Genomic DNA, 15,797 nt, shown 5'->3' on the forward strand with positions numbered 1-15,797 from the left:
GCCATCCTTGTCATAATAATTATGACTTTTCGCATTAATTGAATTAGGAACAAAGGTAACTACAAAAGCTATATTTAAGTTGACCATACTTGGGTCTTTCTATTAAACAAAAGATTAATATTTCTGTGGGTAAAAAAAAAAAAAAAAATGCTAATCGGTCACGTGGTTTTTGTATTCAAACATAAAAGCAAGTAAAAAGACCATTCAACCCCCAATGGTATTGAAAATCCCATCCAAACCAATGTTATGTGCACTCATTGACCCCTACATTGGTGCAAGGCTACACAACCATTAACATTCTCTTGTCCTATTTCTGTTATCAAAATTTCTAAAACTCTTAATGGTTGCTTAATTTTTCCATACTAGTCATAGACTGCCTGATTCACAATATAATCATACCATGAAATTAACAAATTTATTGATTTTTTGGAAAATTGGCAGAATCGGATGTAAAAGGAAAAATGAAAATCTCTTTAGGTAGAACTAGGGCTGCAATAGGGTCAGGTTGGGTTGAGCTTTTTAAAACCCAGCCCAACCCTAGGTCCCCATAGCTGGGCCTAGACCCGGCCATATCCTGACTCAAGGCCTAAAAATCTAACTCTGACCTACGGTTAGGGTCAGGTCGGGTTGACCCTCTTTGGCCCTAATTATGGGGAGGGAAAGGGGAAGGGATGGATGCATGGGTTGGATTGGGCTGGGCTGGGCTGGGCCGGGAGCAAATTATCAATTTTATAGAGATACAGCAGAGAGTCGAGGCGAGAGAGGGTGAAAACTTGTGAAAGGCAGGCAGAATGAGTAGCAGTGGCGGCAGCCTGAGGAGCATGCTGGCGGCAGCGGCCATAAGAGGAGTAACAGAGGCGAGGGCGAGGATATTTGGTCACGTTCTGAATCCAACAGGACAGAGATCGCCTCACAAGGTACTCCGTAAGAAGCTCATCGGCGAGAAAGTTGCTCAGTGGTACCCTCATGACATCAAGAAGGACGACCCACTTGTCATGGCCCGTCAGGAACAAGAGTATTGCCTCCCAAACCCTCTGTTGCCCTTTTTTTTTTATTTTTTACTTTAACTCTGAATGCTTTAGTTTCTTGCATCTACTGCTTCTTTGAAATTTGTGTTTCACTGTTCTTTTTCATGGAGAATGTTGTTTTTCCCTTTTCAAAATTTAATTACAATTCTAACATTTTGCAACCTCAGTTGGTTGGATAGATATTTGGTAAGCTTATTATGGTAAAATCCTGGATGCCCTTATACGTTATACCATTTTCTTGGTAAATTGCAATTCCATGTTGTCTTGCAATTTCAAATCATTATTACTCTCTCATATTTTATAACTATAGACATGCTAATAAACACAGCCATGATGGAAGGATCAGAGCAGTGTCATCCCTAGGGAAGCATGCTCCAAACATGTGATCTAATGTGGTTTCTCTGCATTAGTTGCATGAGGCAGGAGCAAGAAGTGAAGGTTCTTGTGAAGTGGAAGCAAGAGTTGCCATTAGGTGTGTATTATATATACATATTGAGAAATACTGCAGAAAATGTATATGAATACTGTAACAGTATTATGAACCCCAAGATGTTTTCTCGCCAAGGACTTTTTAATGGGAATGGAGGTCTGTTATGATGTTTTATGATTTTCGGTATGACTGGATAGTCTTTGTGATTTGTGCCTAAGACTTCATGGTGCAATCTTTCCATGCTTGGTAGACTCTGAAGCATGATATCAAACCTGAGTTCCCCTCTCAAATGGTTAATCATTCAGAGTGGGAAGAAGATCCAAATGGTCAAGTGACTCAGAGTTTAAAAGGGGTGGGTATGGGTGCTAAACATTCACACAACCCCTACATTTTGATTTTAAGAACGTATATAGCAGGAACCTCTTGAGTTCTCACTGTTAATGTCGATTTTTTCATCTCTTCATGCTGGGTGAATACTAGGAACATTCTACCTATTTTGCACCTGTCTCTTAACACCAACAAAACTTCTATTTCGTTGCCTTGCCTTCCATTTTGCTTCTGTCTTCCCACATTCCGTTCCATTGTCACTTCCCCAATCCAGAATCTTATTATCCATATGAGTGAAGGGAAAATTGTTTGGGGACCCATGTTTAGAGAACTCTTATTGAAAGGGAAATGGAAGAGCACAGTATATTATTGCAGATTCTGAAACACACTCTGGTCAGGTAGTAAAGAAAGATGTGACTTGGTCAAAGTGAAATTGGAATAAAGCGCTCAAGTCTTTTTGTAAATCTTGTGTCGATATGAAAAGTGTCTTTTTTCATTAACAAAATTTTGGGGAAATCTACCCTTAGACATGTTTAGTGCTCCCATTACCATGCCTATCCAGAAAGAAAATTATCTTAGGTGTCCTGACTTTTAATTACAATTAAATAGGCTGCTTTATTGATGCTTGGAAATTATTTGGTTGCAAAAACCCAAAGAATCAAAGAAATAAATAGAATCTTAAGCCTGTACGCATCCATAGATATAACCACTGACAGTAAATGATTTGTGAAGTCCTGGATTTCAGTTAGCCAATAGATACAGGTTATGACGCGAGCTTGAGGAAACAGCTCTCTCTCTCTCTCTCGTGTGTATGTGGGTGTGTGTGTGAAGCCGCGAGTTGAAGGGCATTCATCTCTTGACCTTATGCCTAATTCGGGAGAAAGGTCAGAGGATATTTGGAGTAAAGAGTAAACAATTTCCAAAAATCTGCTGAGAGAAATGGTTCGCACTGTAAAGGACTTGACTTCCAGCTTGTGGGACAGTTTTAATGTATCCATTGTACATTTTGTGTGGAGAAGGCATTTCATTAATACCATACAGTTCCTTGATTTTAGTGTATGGAATTTCGTTAGCAGTACCTATTGAGACCACCCATAGGACTGTTTCAAAAAAATTCTGCGATGATCTTTACCATTTGCTTCCAAGAGGTTCCAAGATGCCATGGATTTCCATGAAAGGGATAAGGTAAGATGTGAGATCACTCCAAGGATAGACATCCCTCAGCCTTTCAGTGTTCACTTCTTAGAGAAACCTTCTTACCTAATCAAATTTCACAATATGTCCACATTATCTTATCATTGTTTTAAACTCTTAGTTGGATTTCATTATTTTGATATGTGAGCACGTTCTCACCTTTTGATCTTCTTGAATTGGCTATAAAGCTTATGAAATTCATAATTTTGTTAAGGTAGTTTGATCAGAATTGATTTGGTATATAGTGATTGTCTAATAGATTATAAAACAATTTCATTTCAGCAGCCATGCACAAATACCTTAATACCACCTTTATCTTGATGGATTGTTTGAGTTTGTTGAGAGAGATAAGTTGTACAACTTGTGTTTCAATGTAAAGCCAGTTTTGTGGTTTTTTCTGTATCATCTTTATTTATATTTTCATGATAAAACTACATTCCTAATTAAATTAGCTGGACCAATACCTGTTCAGAAGTGTCCTAGGTCCTAATGCTTTCCACTTACCTTGCCCAGTGAAAGCCCTTAGTGTTTATCCTTTGAATTGTGGATACTCAAGGAACTAACACAAATAGAATGTGTGCAGCTGAGTTTAAGATGGTGAGATAGATGGAGTGGCAGCACTAGAATGCATACAACTATAAATTAACAAATTTGTAGGAACCTAATAGAGTTTCGAATAGGTGACAATGTGAGGGAAAGTTGACTCAGATGGTTAGGTCATTTCCAACGATGGTTTTGAACCTCGGGATCGGATCAGGTGGATCAGTTGATCCCTCTTGGGCATCATCCAATCCAATTCTCCTGATACTGGCTGATACCACCAATATTCTGTGAAATATCATCCTGAGGTTTAAATCCTTTGTGCAACAAAGACCAGTGATGCACCATTGAGTATTGGTATGATACAGACTGAGAGGCATTGAAATAGCAATTCCAGAAGTGGAGGATCAAGGTAGTGGGAACAGATGTAAGGAACTTAATGGAAGATATGGACCTAGATAGGTTGGAATCTTGGAACGGGAGATGTATGTGGCCAGCCTGAGTTGGGATAAGGCTTGTCGAATTGTGTTTTCAAGTCACTGGATATATCATTTCCACAGAATGGTCTATACATTGAAAATATCCCCTAATGTTTATGGTCATAAAATCAGAGTTGCTACACCACCAAGACTGATTCGACCTTTCTTAATTTTCTGGCCGTCACAATTTCAGCGGCAATGTATCGTTGCTAAATTCTTCCATTTAAACCTATCAGATAGCCTCAGAGAATATGATTGTGGTCTATAGATTCTATATATTGCATTTCTGACAACTCTATTTTGGATCTTGGCAGGCGCTTATCTAAACTAGAAATGTTAAAGCGTCGTGGAAAGGGTCCACCCAAGAAGGGCCAAGGAAGACGTGCTGTTAAACGTAGCAAGTAGAAGTAACCCCTTTGGGTGCTTTTTGATTCATCGTATTCTTTTTAGTTTGAGAATATTGGTGAAGAGTGAAATTATGTCTGTCAGCTGTGAGAATCTACTAAATGGTAATTGAGCTTCATTTCCTACCATCTCTATAGATGTTGTACTTTGTCCATGCAATGGAAGAAATAAATGTTGGTTTTTTTTTATTATTATTATTTTTTTAAAATTCAGCCTTGTTCATATTTTTCAATTGAAATGAATCATAAGTCTTTGCTTTAAAAGACAATTCTTCAAAACTACGTTTATATATAAAGTTGCCATCAATGGTAGCATTGATTCGATCAGCTGGGAGGGTCAAATCCCAGTTAGAGCAATTCACACTCGACTTCTCTATAATGAGACTTACAACTCTCCAAGCCAAATCAGCAACCATATTTCTGGTATTCAGGCTTCCTGGGAACTCTTCTATCAAGTGTGTCCAAAGCAACCAAAGCCATCAAGCCTAATCCTTACCAAGTTGAACTGTGTTTTCATTGATTGGGAACAAATGAAGCAATTACTATGATCAGCTGTGAGGTTTTTCAGACTGAGAGACTGCATTCAGGCAATGCATGTGACCAGGCAACAAATGCATTGCTAGGGCTGAGAAATTGCAATCCCGTATTAGGTTTCTACCCCACCTGAAGCCTAATGACAAGTTTTCTGGTGGGGCTGTTGGCAGTGAGTCAGCTCAGTATCACAAGGGTTCACCATAGATGCAACATTGCAACCTATACACCTCAAATATCGACACTGAATAGCCCATATTTGAGGCAGCTGAGCCTGAGAAGAAGTGTTATTGATCTCTAAGTGAGTAGCCATCTCCAAGGCATCTATTCTCTGTTTTAGAAGGTTTTTATTGGTGATGGTGAAGGGAAGATGCTAAAAAAACCAACGGGGAGCTTCGTGGGAATCTGCATGTGGGACTGAGGTGATTACAGTTCAGTAAAATTGTAAACGAAAAGCACTGCAAAGATGATTGGATTGAGGCGCCCCTGCCCACTGGACAGAAGCGTGCACCGTTGAGATTTGTTTTGTTACTGTCATCTTTGTTCTCGGATAGCAGTCACCATGAACGTATCTTTTGGCAACTAAGCTCCAATTGCTGGGTTCATGCAGATTTTCTCACTCTGACCTCGTATCTGTTGGTTGACAAATCTTCCCCCTTCTCACTCTTGGACATCAAATACACATTCTTGGATGTCAATGGGAGCAATTACGTCTTTTAGAAATTAAGGATCTAACTAGGTTAGAGGTAGAAGAAGTGTTTCTCTTTTTCATGATTATAGGAGCTTGAAGGTGGTCCTCATCTAGTTGGATATAGAATGATGAAACATAATGTTAGCTATTTCAAAATAGCTATACCGTTTGTGGTTGAAAAGTGAAAGTAAAATTTTAGTTGTGCCATCATCCTTTCTTACTAAAAACCAAACAATCCAAAACAGACTTTTAGCTTAGTTCCACCCGTACAAACTGTAAGAAAAAAAAGGACGAGTCTTGTCATCTTAGGAAGTAATGAAATTTTTATGTGAGCACTACATAGAAAATTCAAATGAAATTTTACTATTTTTGACCATCATTCGACAGTTATATCGCTCTACCATCAGGGTTTAAAAACATGGAATCTGATCAAATCTGCCTGGATCAGACCCGGGACCGGGATTTTATTGCCCTTATTGTTTTTTCCGTACAAGGATCAGACATCCGATCCAATCTCGATTATTGAAACACTGTATACAATGCATCAAGTTCAGTGGCAGAAAAGAAAACGTATGGTGAAATTTACTGATGTTACAGTCAATTATCACAACCTCTGAACTGTGGTTTGTGAATCGGGGTAAAGAAGGGACTGCACACAATCCACAAGCATGAGAGGCTCATGAGAAGAAACATACAATCCAATCATGTAAAGATGACATTCCAAACACCATAACATTAAACACAGAGGGCCTCAGATAGGTATCTAATCCTCGTAATTATCGCTCTCCCTCCACTTGCATTTGGTTTATAACTCATGCATTGTCAAAAAGAAGAATAGTTAGTCTGAAAATTAAGTTAACACAAACCCAAGTTTACCGTTTAACACCTGCATGCAAAGGGCACTCTGACCTTAAGTTACAATGCACTAGTACACCATTATTTCAATGCTTAATGCTTAAGCTACAAAGATCTTAATAAGGCTTTTAGAGTGCTATGGTTTGGATCCAAGCTCTTCAGGAACATCTTTGTTGCTTTCCTCATCTAACAGTAGTAACTACCTGCATCGGTAATCAATCAGGCCAGAGAGAGAGAGAGAGAGAGAGAGAACAATTAAATTCACATGGACTACAATTGACATTGCAAAAATTAGGAAATCAAAATCTCTACCGATCTAGGATGAAGTATGAACTCAAGCCTCAATGATCTATGAACATAACATTTTGTATCATGCACAGTCCATGTTCCCCAAGCACACATATTTAATCTGTAACCACATTAAAAACCAGTCAATGATCCTCCAGCATACACATATCGGTAAGGACAACAGGTCAAATATTGCATAATAGCAAGCTGAAATGCAGATCTACTTACTTCCAGGTATTCATCAATCCCATATTTGGACCCTTCTCGTCCAAGACCGGACTGCTTAAATCCTCCAAAAGGAGCCGCCTACATTGATAGTGATTTTTTCAATTGCTCTTATCATAAATGAAGGCTTGCCTTTGATGAGTTAAAACTGAATGTTCACCTCTGAAGACATTATTCCTTCATTCACACCAACCAATCCATATTCGAGAGCTTCAGACACACGCCATGAACGTTGGACATTCGTTGTAAATATGTATGCGGCGAGTCCTGCATACGTTGCAGAAGATATTAACACAAAAATGTGAGCAGCTAGTCCTACATATGTTGCAGAAGCATATGAAATTGAATTGAAGCTTCTACTTCAAGTTAACATTATCTCATGCATGAATAAGTTATGCTTCTATTGTATCGGACAAGGATGAGGGGAAATAGAAAAAGAGAGTTTCTATTGTTGATGATGGGATGAGGGTAATTCCCCAAATTCAGGAACAGATGGATTTCTTTATTAATCAGAAATGCTAGATTAACCAACATCCTAGAAAAAAATGGCTTTCACAATTGACTAATAAAAATCGATCCTTTATTTAAGATCTGATGCTCAGAGTATACAATTAACCAAGATTTGGAGTTAAAACAAATAACCTGCATTAGTATCATTGGCGATTCGGATTGCTTCGTCCTCTGTTTTAAAACGCATAAGAGGAGCAACAGGTCCAAAGACTTCCTCTCTGCAAAAAAAAAAAAAAAAAAGATGAGGTGATTTGTGGAATTACACAAACAAAAATAAACTAATTCCATTGGTAAAAAAAAAAAAGACTTGCCACAAGACAAAATCAGGTGTGGATCAGCATTTTTAAGCATTGTTATGAACAAAAGAAATCAGACAAACCAATTTAAATCTGCACCTATTTGATAGACACAATGGGACTAATAAGAGATTGGAACCTGAGCCAATGGTTCATTCTTCTATGATCCATTTCTCTTTTCTTTTCACTTCTCATCATTTAGGTGTGTCAGGTTGGCAGCTGGCACCGGAAAAACCTTGGCCAAACCCTTTTACATGGATTCTACAACCTTTTTTATACCCTAATTTAGACCATCAGCAGTAGTTTCTAATGGCCGGCCAACATGATTAGCAGTCTAGCATGCAGATTAAGGCTTTGTAATATAGGACGCAACTTGCAAAGGAGTTTTCTCAACTGAAAACTCAGAAAATAGATAAAGCGGGGGTGTACACTGATTGATAGAACTCATGTATAATAGGCCCTGTTTTGGGTCATTTTGATGGCCTCAAGTATCCAAACTCATGTTCAAACTATAACACAAACCTAATAAACCTAACTGGACTTTGAAAATACTCTGACTTGGAATTGCTATAAACTCTTCAGATTGATATTCTGAGATCTAAATCTGATAAGGAATGGTAGAAGAGGACAAATAAGCCAATGCAAGACAGGAAAAAAACTGAGAGAGAGCAGCAGCAGAAATTTCCAGAAGTAGCAGAACTCTGAATCTGACTTGGAACTGCCATAAACTCTTCAGATTGATATTCTGAGTTCTAAATCTGATAAGGAATGGTAGAAGAGGGCAAATTGACACTGGTCATGGAGATATCCAACTAAAAGTCTAAAAGTGACTTGGATCTGAGAACTATGCATCTTTTTATGCTCTGTTTTTGATTGCTGACAATCCGTTTCAATTACTTGCAAATCCGGCTAGAAGCTTCTGTATGATTATGATTAAGATATTGATCTGCTATGGCTTATACAGCTGCTTGGTGATACATACATAAGGTATTCAGACCCAGCTGTCTGAAGTATCCTTAAATGGTAAGACAGAGTTAGTAGGATGGCATCGTTTCAGAGCATGGTTCAGTAAATGAGACACCACTATGAGGTGAGGTTCCAAAAGGATTCAGAAAAATGACAATGCTGACATATCACAAATTAACTGGGTCACATTTTTCACTCATTTAGGTAACTGACTTTATTGTGATAAGCAAGAAAGAGTACCAATCTCCTATTGAGCAATGTGTAGGGTACCATGATAGCGAATTGTTCATTATAAAGAGAAAACGATGACAGTTTGGGCCCTTAAAAATAGTTTGAAAGAAGAATATTTCAGTTTTCACAAACCAACCAGAAATTGGTGGGTCCACAATCTAGAATAAAACCTAGAAGCTCACAGGAGTAGGGACACACATAGGACCAGTATCTGATTGAAGAATTTGAACAAAACAGAGAAATTAAACAGATTCCAGAAATTTAATGCAGTTTTCAAAAAGAAAAAAAAAAGAATTATTCCGGATTTAGCAAACACTACTCGGAGGTTGTACTTGAGAGTAATTATTTTACCGACTTCAGAATTCAGAAAAGAATTCACAGTAAACAGAGACTAGAACCCAATGCTGTGACTTAGTAACTACTAAGTAAATAGAGCGGGAACTCCAGCTATAGGATCACCCGGATCTACTAATGATTCCCAGGCCAAAGAATAATAATTTAATGGATCTGTAGAAGGTGTGATGGGTATGTTGCAGAGAAAACCAGAAACAGGAGAGATTAAATAGAAGCTACGACTGGAAGAGTTTAAAGATGGGTTTAATGACCAAAACTGAGTGAAATCTGATAACAGAATATTAAGTATAAAGTTACAGCTTAAAAGGAGAAGGAATCAGTTAGAAACAGAGAGAATTGTTAAGTCAAAAGTATAGAAATAAAACAGAGTATTGCATGGTAATAAGAAGAAACAGGGAAGGAGAATAGAGAGAGTTGAGAAGAACGCATCTGAGAGGAGAGAACCAGATATGAATTGACAGGGAATGAAGAAGAAGAAGAAAACCAATCAGCGAGCTGTCATGCCACAGCAGCAACATTAAAAGAATTAAATTCTATTCATTCATTCTAATCGATAGGGAATAAATAATATATATATATATATATATATATATATAAACTCGTCAAAAGACAGAGTATGACTCAAAAAAGGCTTCCTAATCAGAATCTGAAACTAAAACTTAAACTCCTAATAGCAACTATCGATTTCTAACTCTCCCATAATGAAAATTCTTACTTCACAAAAATAACCCAATTAAAATAAATAGCCTAATTATCCCAGCTGGAACTAGTGGCCACATTTAGCCTAGTTCTCCTTTGCCTGGCCTTCCAAACTGGGTCTTGTTTGTCCAGTCAAGCTAGTGCAACTGCATCACAGTATTTATGATGTAATGAATGACAATGGAAAGACGTGGCTTGATAGGATCTTTAATTCCTCAGTCCACTCAACAACTCAACTAAGCCTTTTCCCTACCACATAAGGCGAACTACACAATCCAGTTCCACCATTCTTTCCATTTAAGGTAGAGCCTTTCACTTCCCTTTACTAATATTACACTTGAATATTAAAAGAAAATGTTACCATCAACAGCTCCGACAATGGAAGATCAGGCTAAAAATTAGGTTTTAGAATTTACCTTGACAAAAGCATCTCACTGTTGACATCGCTGATAACGGTAGGCTCATAAAATGTCATCCCAAGGCTATGTCTTTTACCCCCAAGCATGACTTTTGCTCCCTTTAGAGAAGGTTATACATATGAAAGAAAATAAAAAAGATATAGTATCAAAACTCACACATGCTATTATTATAGTATTTTCTAGATGACGTCAAATAATAAAACATAACAAAATTGCAAATACTGGCCAAGTTCTTGGGATGCTAAAGAAAATTATTTCTTTCATTCTTGATAGGAGAGAAAAAAGTAGCTCCCATAGGAATTTTTTTAAGGCAAAAAATCAAATTGGATGGTTGTCTTGCTTACCATTACAGTCTGACCATACAGTTATGTAAGTAGAATCTTTTCTTTCTTTTTTTTTTGGGGGGGGGTGGGGGCGTGGGGAGGGGGGAGAGGGTTAAGTCGGATAATTATTGAGAAGGAAAAGAAGCCACAACCAAGAGATATTTGGATGGCCTTACTGTCATTTACAAGGCCACCAAACAGAACCAAGGCAATCCCTATGCAAGGGAGAAGAGGCATAAGAATCAGCATATATATATACATATATAGGGAAAAAGATCTCTGTCCGGGAGTGTGGCCTATGCCAGCACTCCCATGAGTCTATCTCTCTCCCCTCCCATATGAAAAGACACCTTTGCCCCCTTGTTTTAAGGAGGAGAGAGATAGACACATGGGTGTGGTGTCGTAGGCCACACTCCCATACAGAAAACTGTTTCCCATATATATATATATATGAACAGAAAATCAGAAATATACTTGCATAACAGAATATACTTTTCTTTTGTCACACAACTCATTGCTTCGCTAAAAGATTATGAATTAGTAATCCTTAAATAAAACAAGTGACACATGTGAGTGTAGTGTGGTTATCTGCTGATGTCGTCAGGGTGGGTCGACGAGGGGGTGAACTGACCTGAGGAATTTTTTAGTGTTATGCCTGAGTCGGCTTTTAAACATTGGGAGCAATTATTTTGTTATTGTTACAAAGAACATGATATAATTGTTAGAGTTTATGTAATAAGGGTAGTTTGGGCATTAGTCTAGTATCTTATTTACTTATGTTGTATTTCTTGTTTTACCTTTTACCTCCCTAGGGAGATGGTTGTAATTAATTTCATATTTGTGAATCAAATGAGGAGAGGAAACTACTCTCCCTACCATTCGGTTGCACATCTTCTTTTCTCTTCTTCTTCTTCTCTTCTCTCCTCTATCCTCTCCTCTCTTCTCTTGATTTGATCTCTACACCATTTCCATCTTGGTATCAGAGCATTCCCAGGTTTGAGAGTCGACCAAGCTTCTACTTCCTTTTTCACCTCTCTTTGGAACACTAGAAAAGTAGAGGGTTCCAAAGGAGGCTGTACCAATGTAAGATAATACCCTAAGAAGACTTAATAGAGTCTCTTCATCATCTACATGTCCTAATGGAGCAAGATTTGGAGCTGTGAAGGTCAATTTGAGAACAGAAAAGCCACCACAGTATTACCGCCAGCTCCTCTTTCAAGTTTGGATTTCTCTCTCATCAGGCCAATATTTGGAGTGTGGCCTAGCCCTCTAGAATCGCCCAGGAGTTCTCTTTTAAGTCCCTAGGGCCTTAGTTGCTGATATGCTTTGAAATGGGAGCATTATCGATTCTCCCTCAGTCTCACAGGTACCGCCAGGTTCATTTTTTAGCCTCTGTTTTGCATAAAAGGCCTCTGCGATATGCTGAATGGTCTTTTTGGTTGGAGAGTTGTAATATGTTGGACCTATTGACTGCTTTGGAGAGCTATATTATGCTTCTTTACACCGTTTCCTTCTACAACTCCAAAGTCTGCTACCACTGCCATTGTCTGGATTGTTGGGCTTTTTTTTTTCTGTGGGTGATGTAGTTGTGCTAATAGATGGTTGCTGTTGATGAGTTATTGTATTTGAAGCCTGCTGGAATTCCCCAAGGCCTTGATTACTATAGAGGTGAGGTTGTGGAGCACAACTCAGTTGAAACTCAAAGGTAGATCGAATCTGGTAAGAGAAGAAGTTTACAGCAAGAAGAAGAAGAAGAAGAAGAAGAAGAAGAAGAAGAAGAAGAAGGAGAGAATGGGAGAATCGATTATGTGTGTTGAGAGTGATTCTCAACACACATATTAGCTTCATTCATTAAGTCTTCCAAATTACACAAGCCTCCCTAGGGAGGTAAGGAGAAATAAGACAATAAAATAAAAATACAACTTAGTCATGTCTTATAACTAGACAATGACAGAACTACCCCCTATACAAGATATTCTAACAACTCTAACACCCCCTCAAGTGGAGAATAAATGTCATACTCCATCCTTGTACAGCTAGCTGCCTGTTACAGTCAGATTTGTATCTTTTGCCCTACATTTGCTCGAAATACTCTGTATGATGAGTTTGGTTGATTTTGGTTGATGAGTTACATCATTTGGAACTTATATGTTGACATGGAGTGAAGTTAAATCATGAAGGGTGTATGTGAGTTGGTTTCCTTCAAGGTGTCTATGGTTACCCACTCGCTGGAATTTTTTTGTGTATTGAGAAGTTTCTTTTTGGGTTGAGAATATACTCCCCATTTGACTTTGGGTATTAATCCCACCTTGTAAGTGTGTTCTTTGGAGGAGTTAATCGACAGAGGTTGTTTGGAGAAGTCTTCCCTGATAAGATTTGTCTCTGTTTGGGTAGATCATTGGATTTGAGTATCATTTCCTTTGTTTTGTGTATTCCTACATTATATCAGCTCTTGGAGGAAGAGGCCCGGGTTCACCCCAAGGAAATGACAAAGATAGATTCCGATGTGACCATTGTGGGAAGTCTGGACACACAAGAGAGAGATGTTGGATACTTTATGCCTGTCCCCCTGGTATGCACGGCAGCAGGAGAGGGGGAGCCAAAGCATGCTCCTTGATGACTGAGGGTGCACCTATGGGATCTCCATATGGACTACAGACAGACAACACATCCCTCACTCAGGATGATATTGCAGCATTTCGCAGGGTTTTGTCATATCTGGATAGCCCTACTTCTACACATGCAGTGCCAGATTCTTCAACTTTCAATTTACAGGCCTCTACATTTAGCCCTTCTACTACCTCTACGTGGGTCATTGACTCTGGAGCCACTGACCATATGACCGTGTTGACAAATATGAATTAGGGAATAACGCTTGGATGATAAAAGGCTGATCTCAAGCAATGTGTTTATAATATTAGAAGACAAATTACATGGACAATTCTGTCCCTCATAACCGACTAAATACAAAGCAAAATAAAAAAGGGAAAAAAGGACCAGAATACCCCCCACTGTATTCTGTCCCATACAACCAACACCCCCCCTCAAGTTGGTGCATATATGTCACACATGCCCAACTTGACTAAAACAGGACAGAAAACTTTGCTACTTAACCCTTTAGTGAACACATCAGCTAACTGGTCAGCAGACTTCACAAAGGGAACACAGATGAGGCCAGCTTCAATCTTCTCCTTAATGAAATGTTCGTCAACTTCAACATGCTTGGTACGATCATGCTGGACAGGGTTATGAGCGATGCTAATGGTAGCCTTGTTGTCACAATACAACATCATGGGAAGATGGACAACACCTCCAATGTCTTGCAACAACCCTTTAAGCCATAGCAACTCACAGATTCCTTGTGCCATAGCATGGAATTCAGCTTCAACACTGGATCTTGCCACAACATTCTGCTTCTTGCTACGCCATGTGACAAGATTCCCACTCACAAAAGAGCAATATCCAGAGATGGATTTCTTGTCAGTAGAGCCAGCCCAATCAGCATCAATGTAAGCTTCAACTTTCAGATGGCCATTGGGAGATAAAAGTATTCCTTTTCCAGGAGTAGACTTCAAATACCGAAGAATACAAATAACTGCCTCCATATGAGAGGAATAAGGATCATGCATAAATTGGCTCACTAGACTAACTGCAACAGCTATATCTGGCCGTGTATGAGAGAGGTAGATTAGCTTGCCAACCAATCGCTGATAGCGACCTTTATCAACTGGTTCACCTTCTTTCTCCTTAAGCCTTGCAGTAGCTTCCATGGGAGTGTCTGTGGGATGACACCCTAACATCTTTGTTTTGGGACAACAGATCTAGGATATATTTCCTTTGAGAAAGGAAGATGCCCTTAGAAGATCGAGCAACTTCTATCACTAGAAAATATTTTAGAGTTCCCAGATCCTTTATTTCAAACTCATGGTCAAGGAAGTGCTTTAATTTCTTGATCTCATCACCATCATCTCCGGTTACAACAATATCATCAACATAAACTATGATAATAGTTACCTTATCACCAACTCGTTTGATGAACATTATATGATCAACATTGCTTTGCTTATAGCCCACTGAAATTATAGCCTTGTGAAACTTGCCGAACCAAGCTCTAGGTGACTGTTTCAACCCATAAAGAGTACGCTTCAATTTACAGACCTTGCCCTTGGTCTTATCATTAGAGAAGCCTGGTGGAATTTCCATATATACCTCTTCCTCTAGCTCTCCATGAAGGAAGGCATTCTTCACATCCAACTGCTGAAGATCCCACCCAAGATTTACAGCACATGACAATAACACTCTTACAGTATTGAGTTTAGCCACTGGTGCGAAGCTCTCCTGATAATCAACTCCATAAGTTTGGGTAAAGCCCTTTGCAACCAAGCGTGCCTTATATCGATCCACAGTCCCATCAACCTTCTGTTTTACCACAAACACCCATTTACATCCCACTGGTCGTTACCTTGGAGGAAGATCTACAAGATCCCAAGTATGATTTTTTTCAATGCTCTCATTTCTTCCAACATTGCTGCCTTCCACTTTCCATCTGTGTAAGCTTCCTGCCAATTTTTAGGAATAGAAACAGAAGAAAGAGAGGACACAAATGCACGAAAAGATGGAGAAAGAGAACTATAAGAAACAAAACGGGAAATGGGATGCTAAGTGCAAGTCCTAGTACCTTTGCGATGAGCAATAGGTAGGTCGGAAGGAGAAATCTTACCAGGAGAAGTAGGGTCTGGATCCAAAGTCGGCAACTGGATGGGTACTGGAGCTACGGTGGATTGAGGCTGCCCTCTTCTGGAACATCTTTTGTGATATGTTAAAATATTGGAGTCGTTGATCCTCTTCTGAAATTTTTCAATGGTTCTCTGAATTGGAGTCAACTCCCCTTGAGTAGGAGCTTCACCATCACCATTTTCCATAGTCTCCCCCTGTATAGGATTATCTAAAGGTGATGGGGTAGCAGCCAAAGGTGATGGGGCAGCAACTAAAGGTGATGGGGCAGCA

At 38.9% G+C, this 15,797-nt stretch overlaps 2 protein-coding genes and 1 long non-coding RNA gene across 3 annotated transcripts in view; 1 reads left to right on the top strand and 2 right to left on the bottom strand.

The window, feature by feature from the left end:
• Positions 1-741: 741 nt before the first annotated feature.
• On the top strand, positions 742-4,666 carry LOC122639370 (28S ribosomal protein S33, mitochondrial-like). Its single transcript, XM_043832206.1, has 2 exons — positions 742-1,015; positions 4,313-4,666. The coding sequence occupies exons 1-2, from the start codon at positions 792-794 to the stop codon at positions 4,401-4,403; spliced, it is 315 nt and encodes a 104-aa protein (XP_043688141.1). The 5' UTR covers positions 742-791; the 3' UTR covers positions 4,404-4,666.
• A 1,716-nt stretch (positions 4,667-6,382) lies between these two features.
• LOC122639273 lies at positions 6,383-7,143 on the bottom strand. The gene is made up of 3 exons (XR_006329490.1): positions 6,996-7,143; positions 6,842-6,888; positions 6,383-6,682 (listed from the first exon to the last, which is right to left on the bottom strand). It is a non-coding gene; the product is annotated as an uncharacterized LOC122639273 (long non-coding RNA).
• Positions 7,144-15,797, bottom strand: part of LOC122639218 (succinate-semialdehyde dehydrogenase, mitochondrial-like) — a gene marked incomplete at its 3' end in the record, with an annotated part of 52,715 nt that continues 44,061 nt past the window's right edge. The window contains exons 12-14 of the mRNA XM_043832040.1: positions 10,465-10,565; positions 7,635-7,720; positions 7,144-7,259 (exon numbers count right to left, since the gene is read on the bottom strand). Of these exons, the coding sequence (XP_043687975.1) occupies positions 7,144-7,259; positions 7,635-7,720; positions 10,465-10,565 (303 nt within the window). The remainder of the gene's footprint in view (positions 7,260-7,634; positions 7,721-10,464; positions 10,566-15,797) is intronic.

Source organism: Telopea speciosissima, chromosome 9, assembly GCF_018873765.1.
Source record: "Telopea speciosissima isolate NSW1024214 ecotype Mountain lineage chromosome 9, Tspe_v1, whole genome shotgun sequence".
Lineage (NCBI taxonomy): Eukaryota > Viridiplantae > Streptophyta > Magnoliopsida > Proteales > Proteaceae > Telopea > Telopea speciosissima.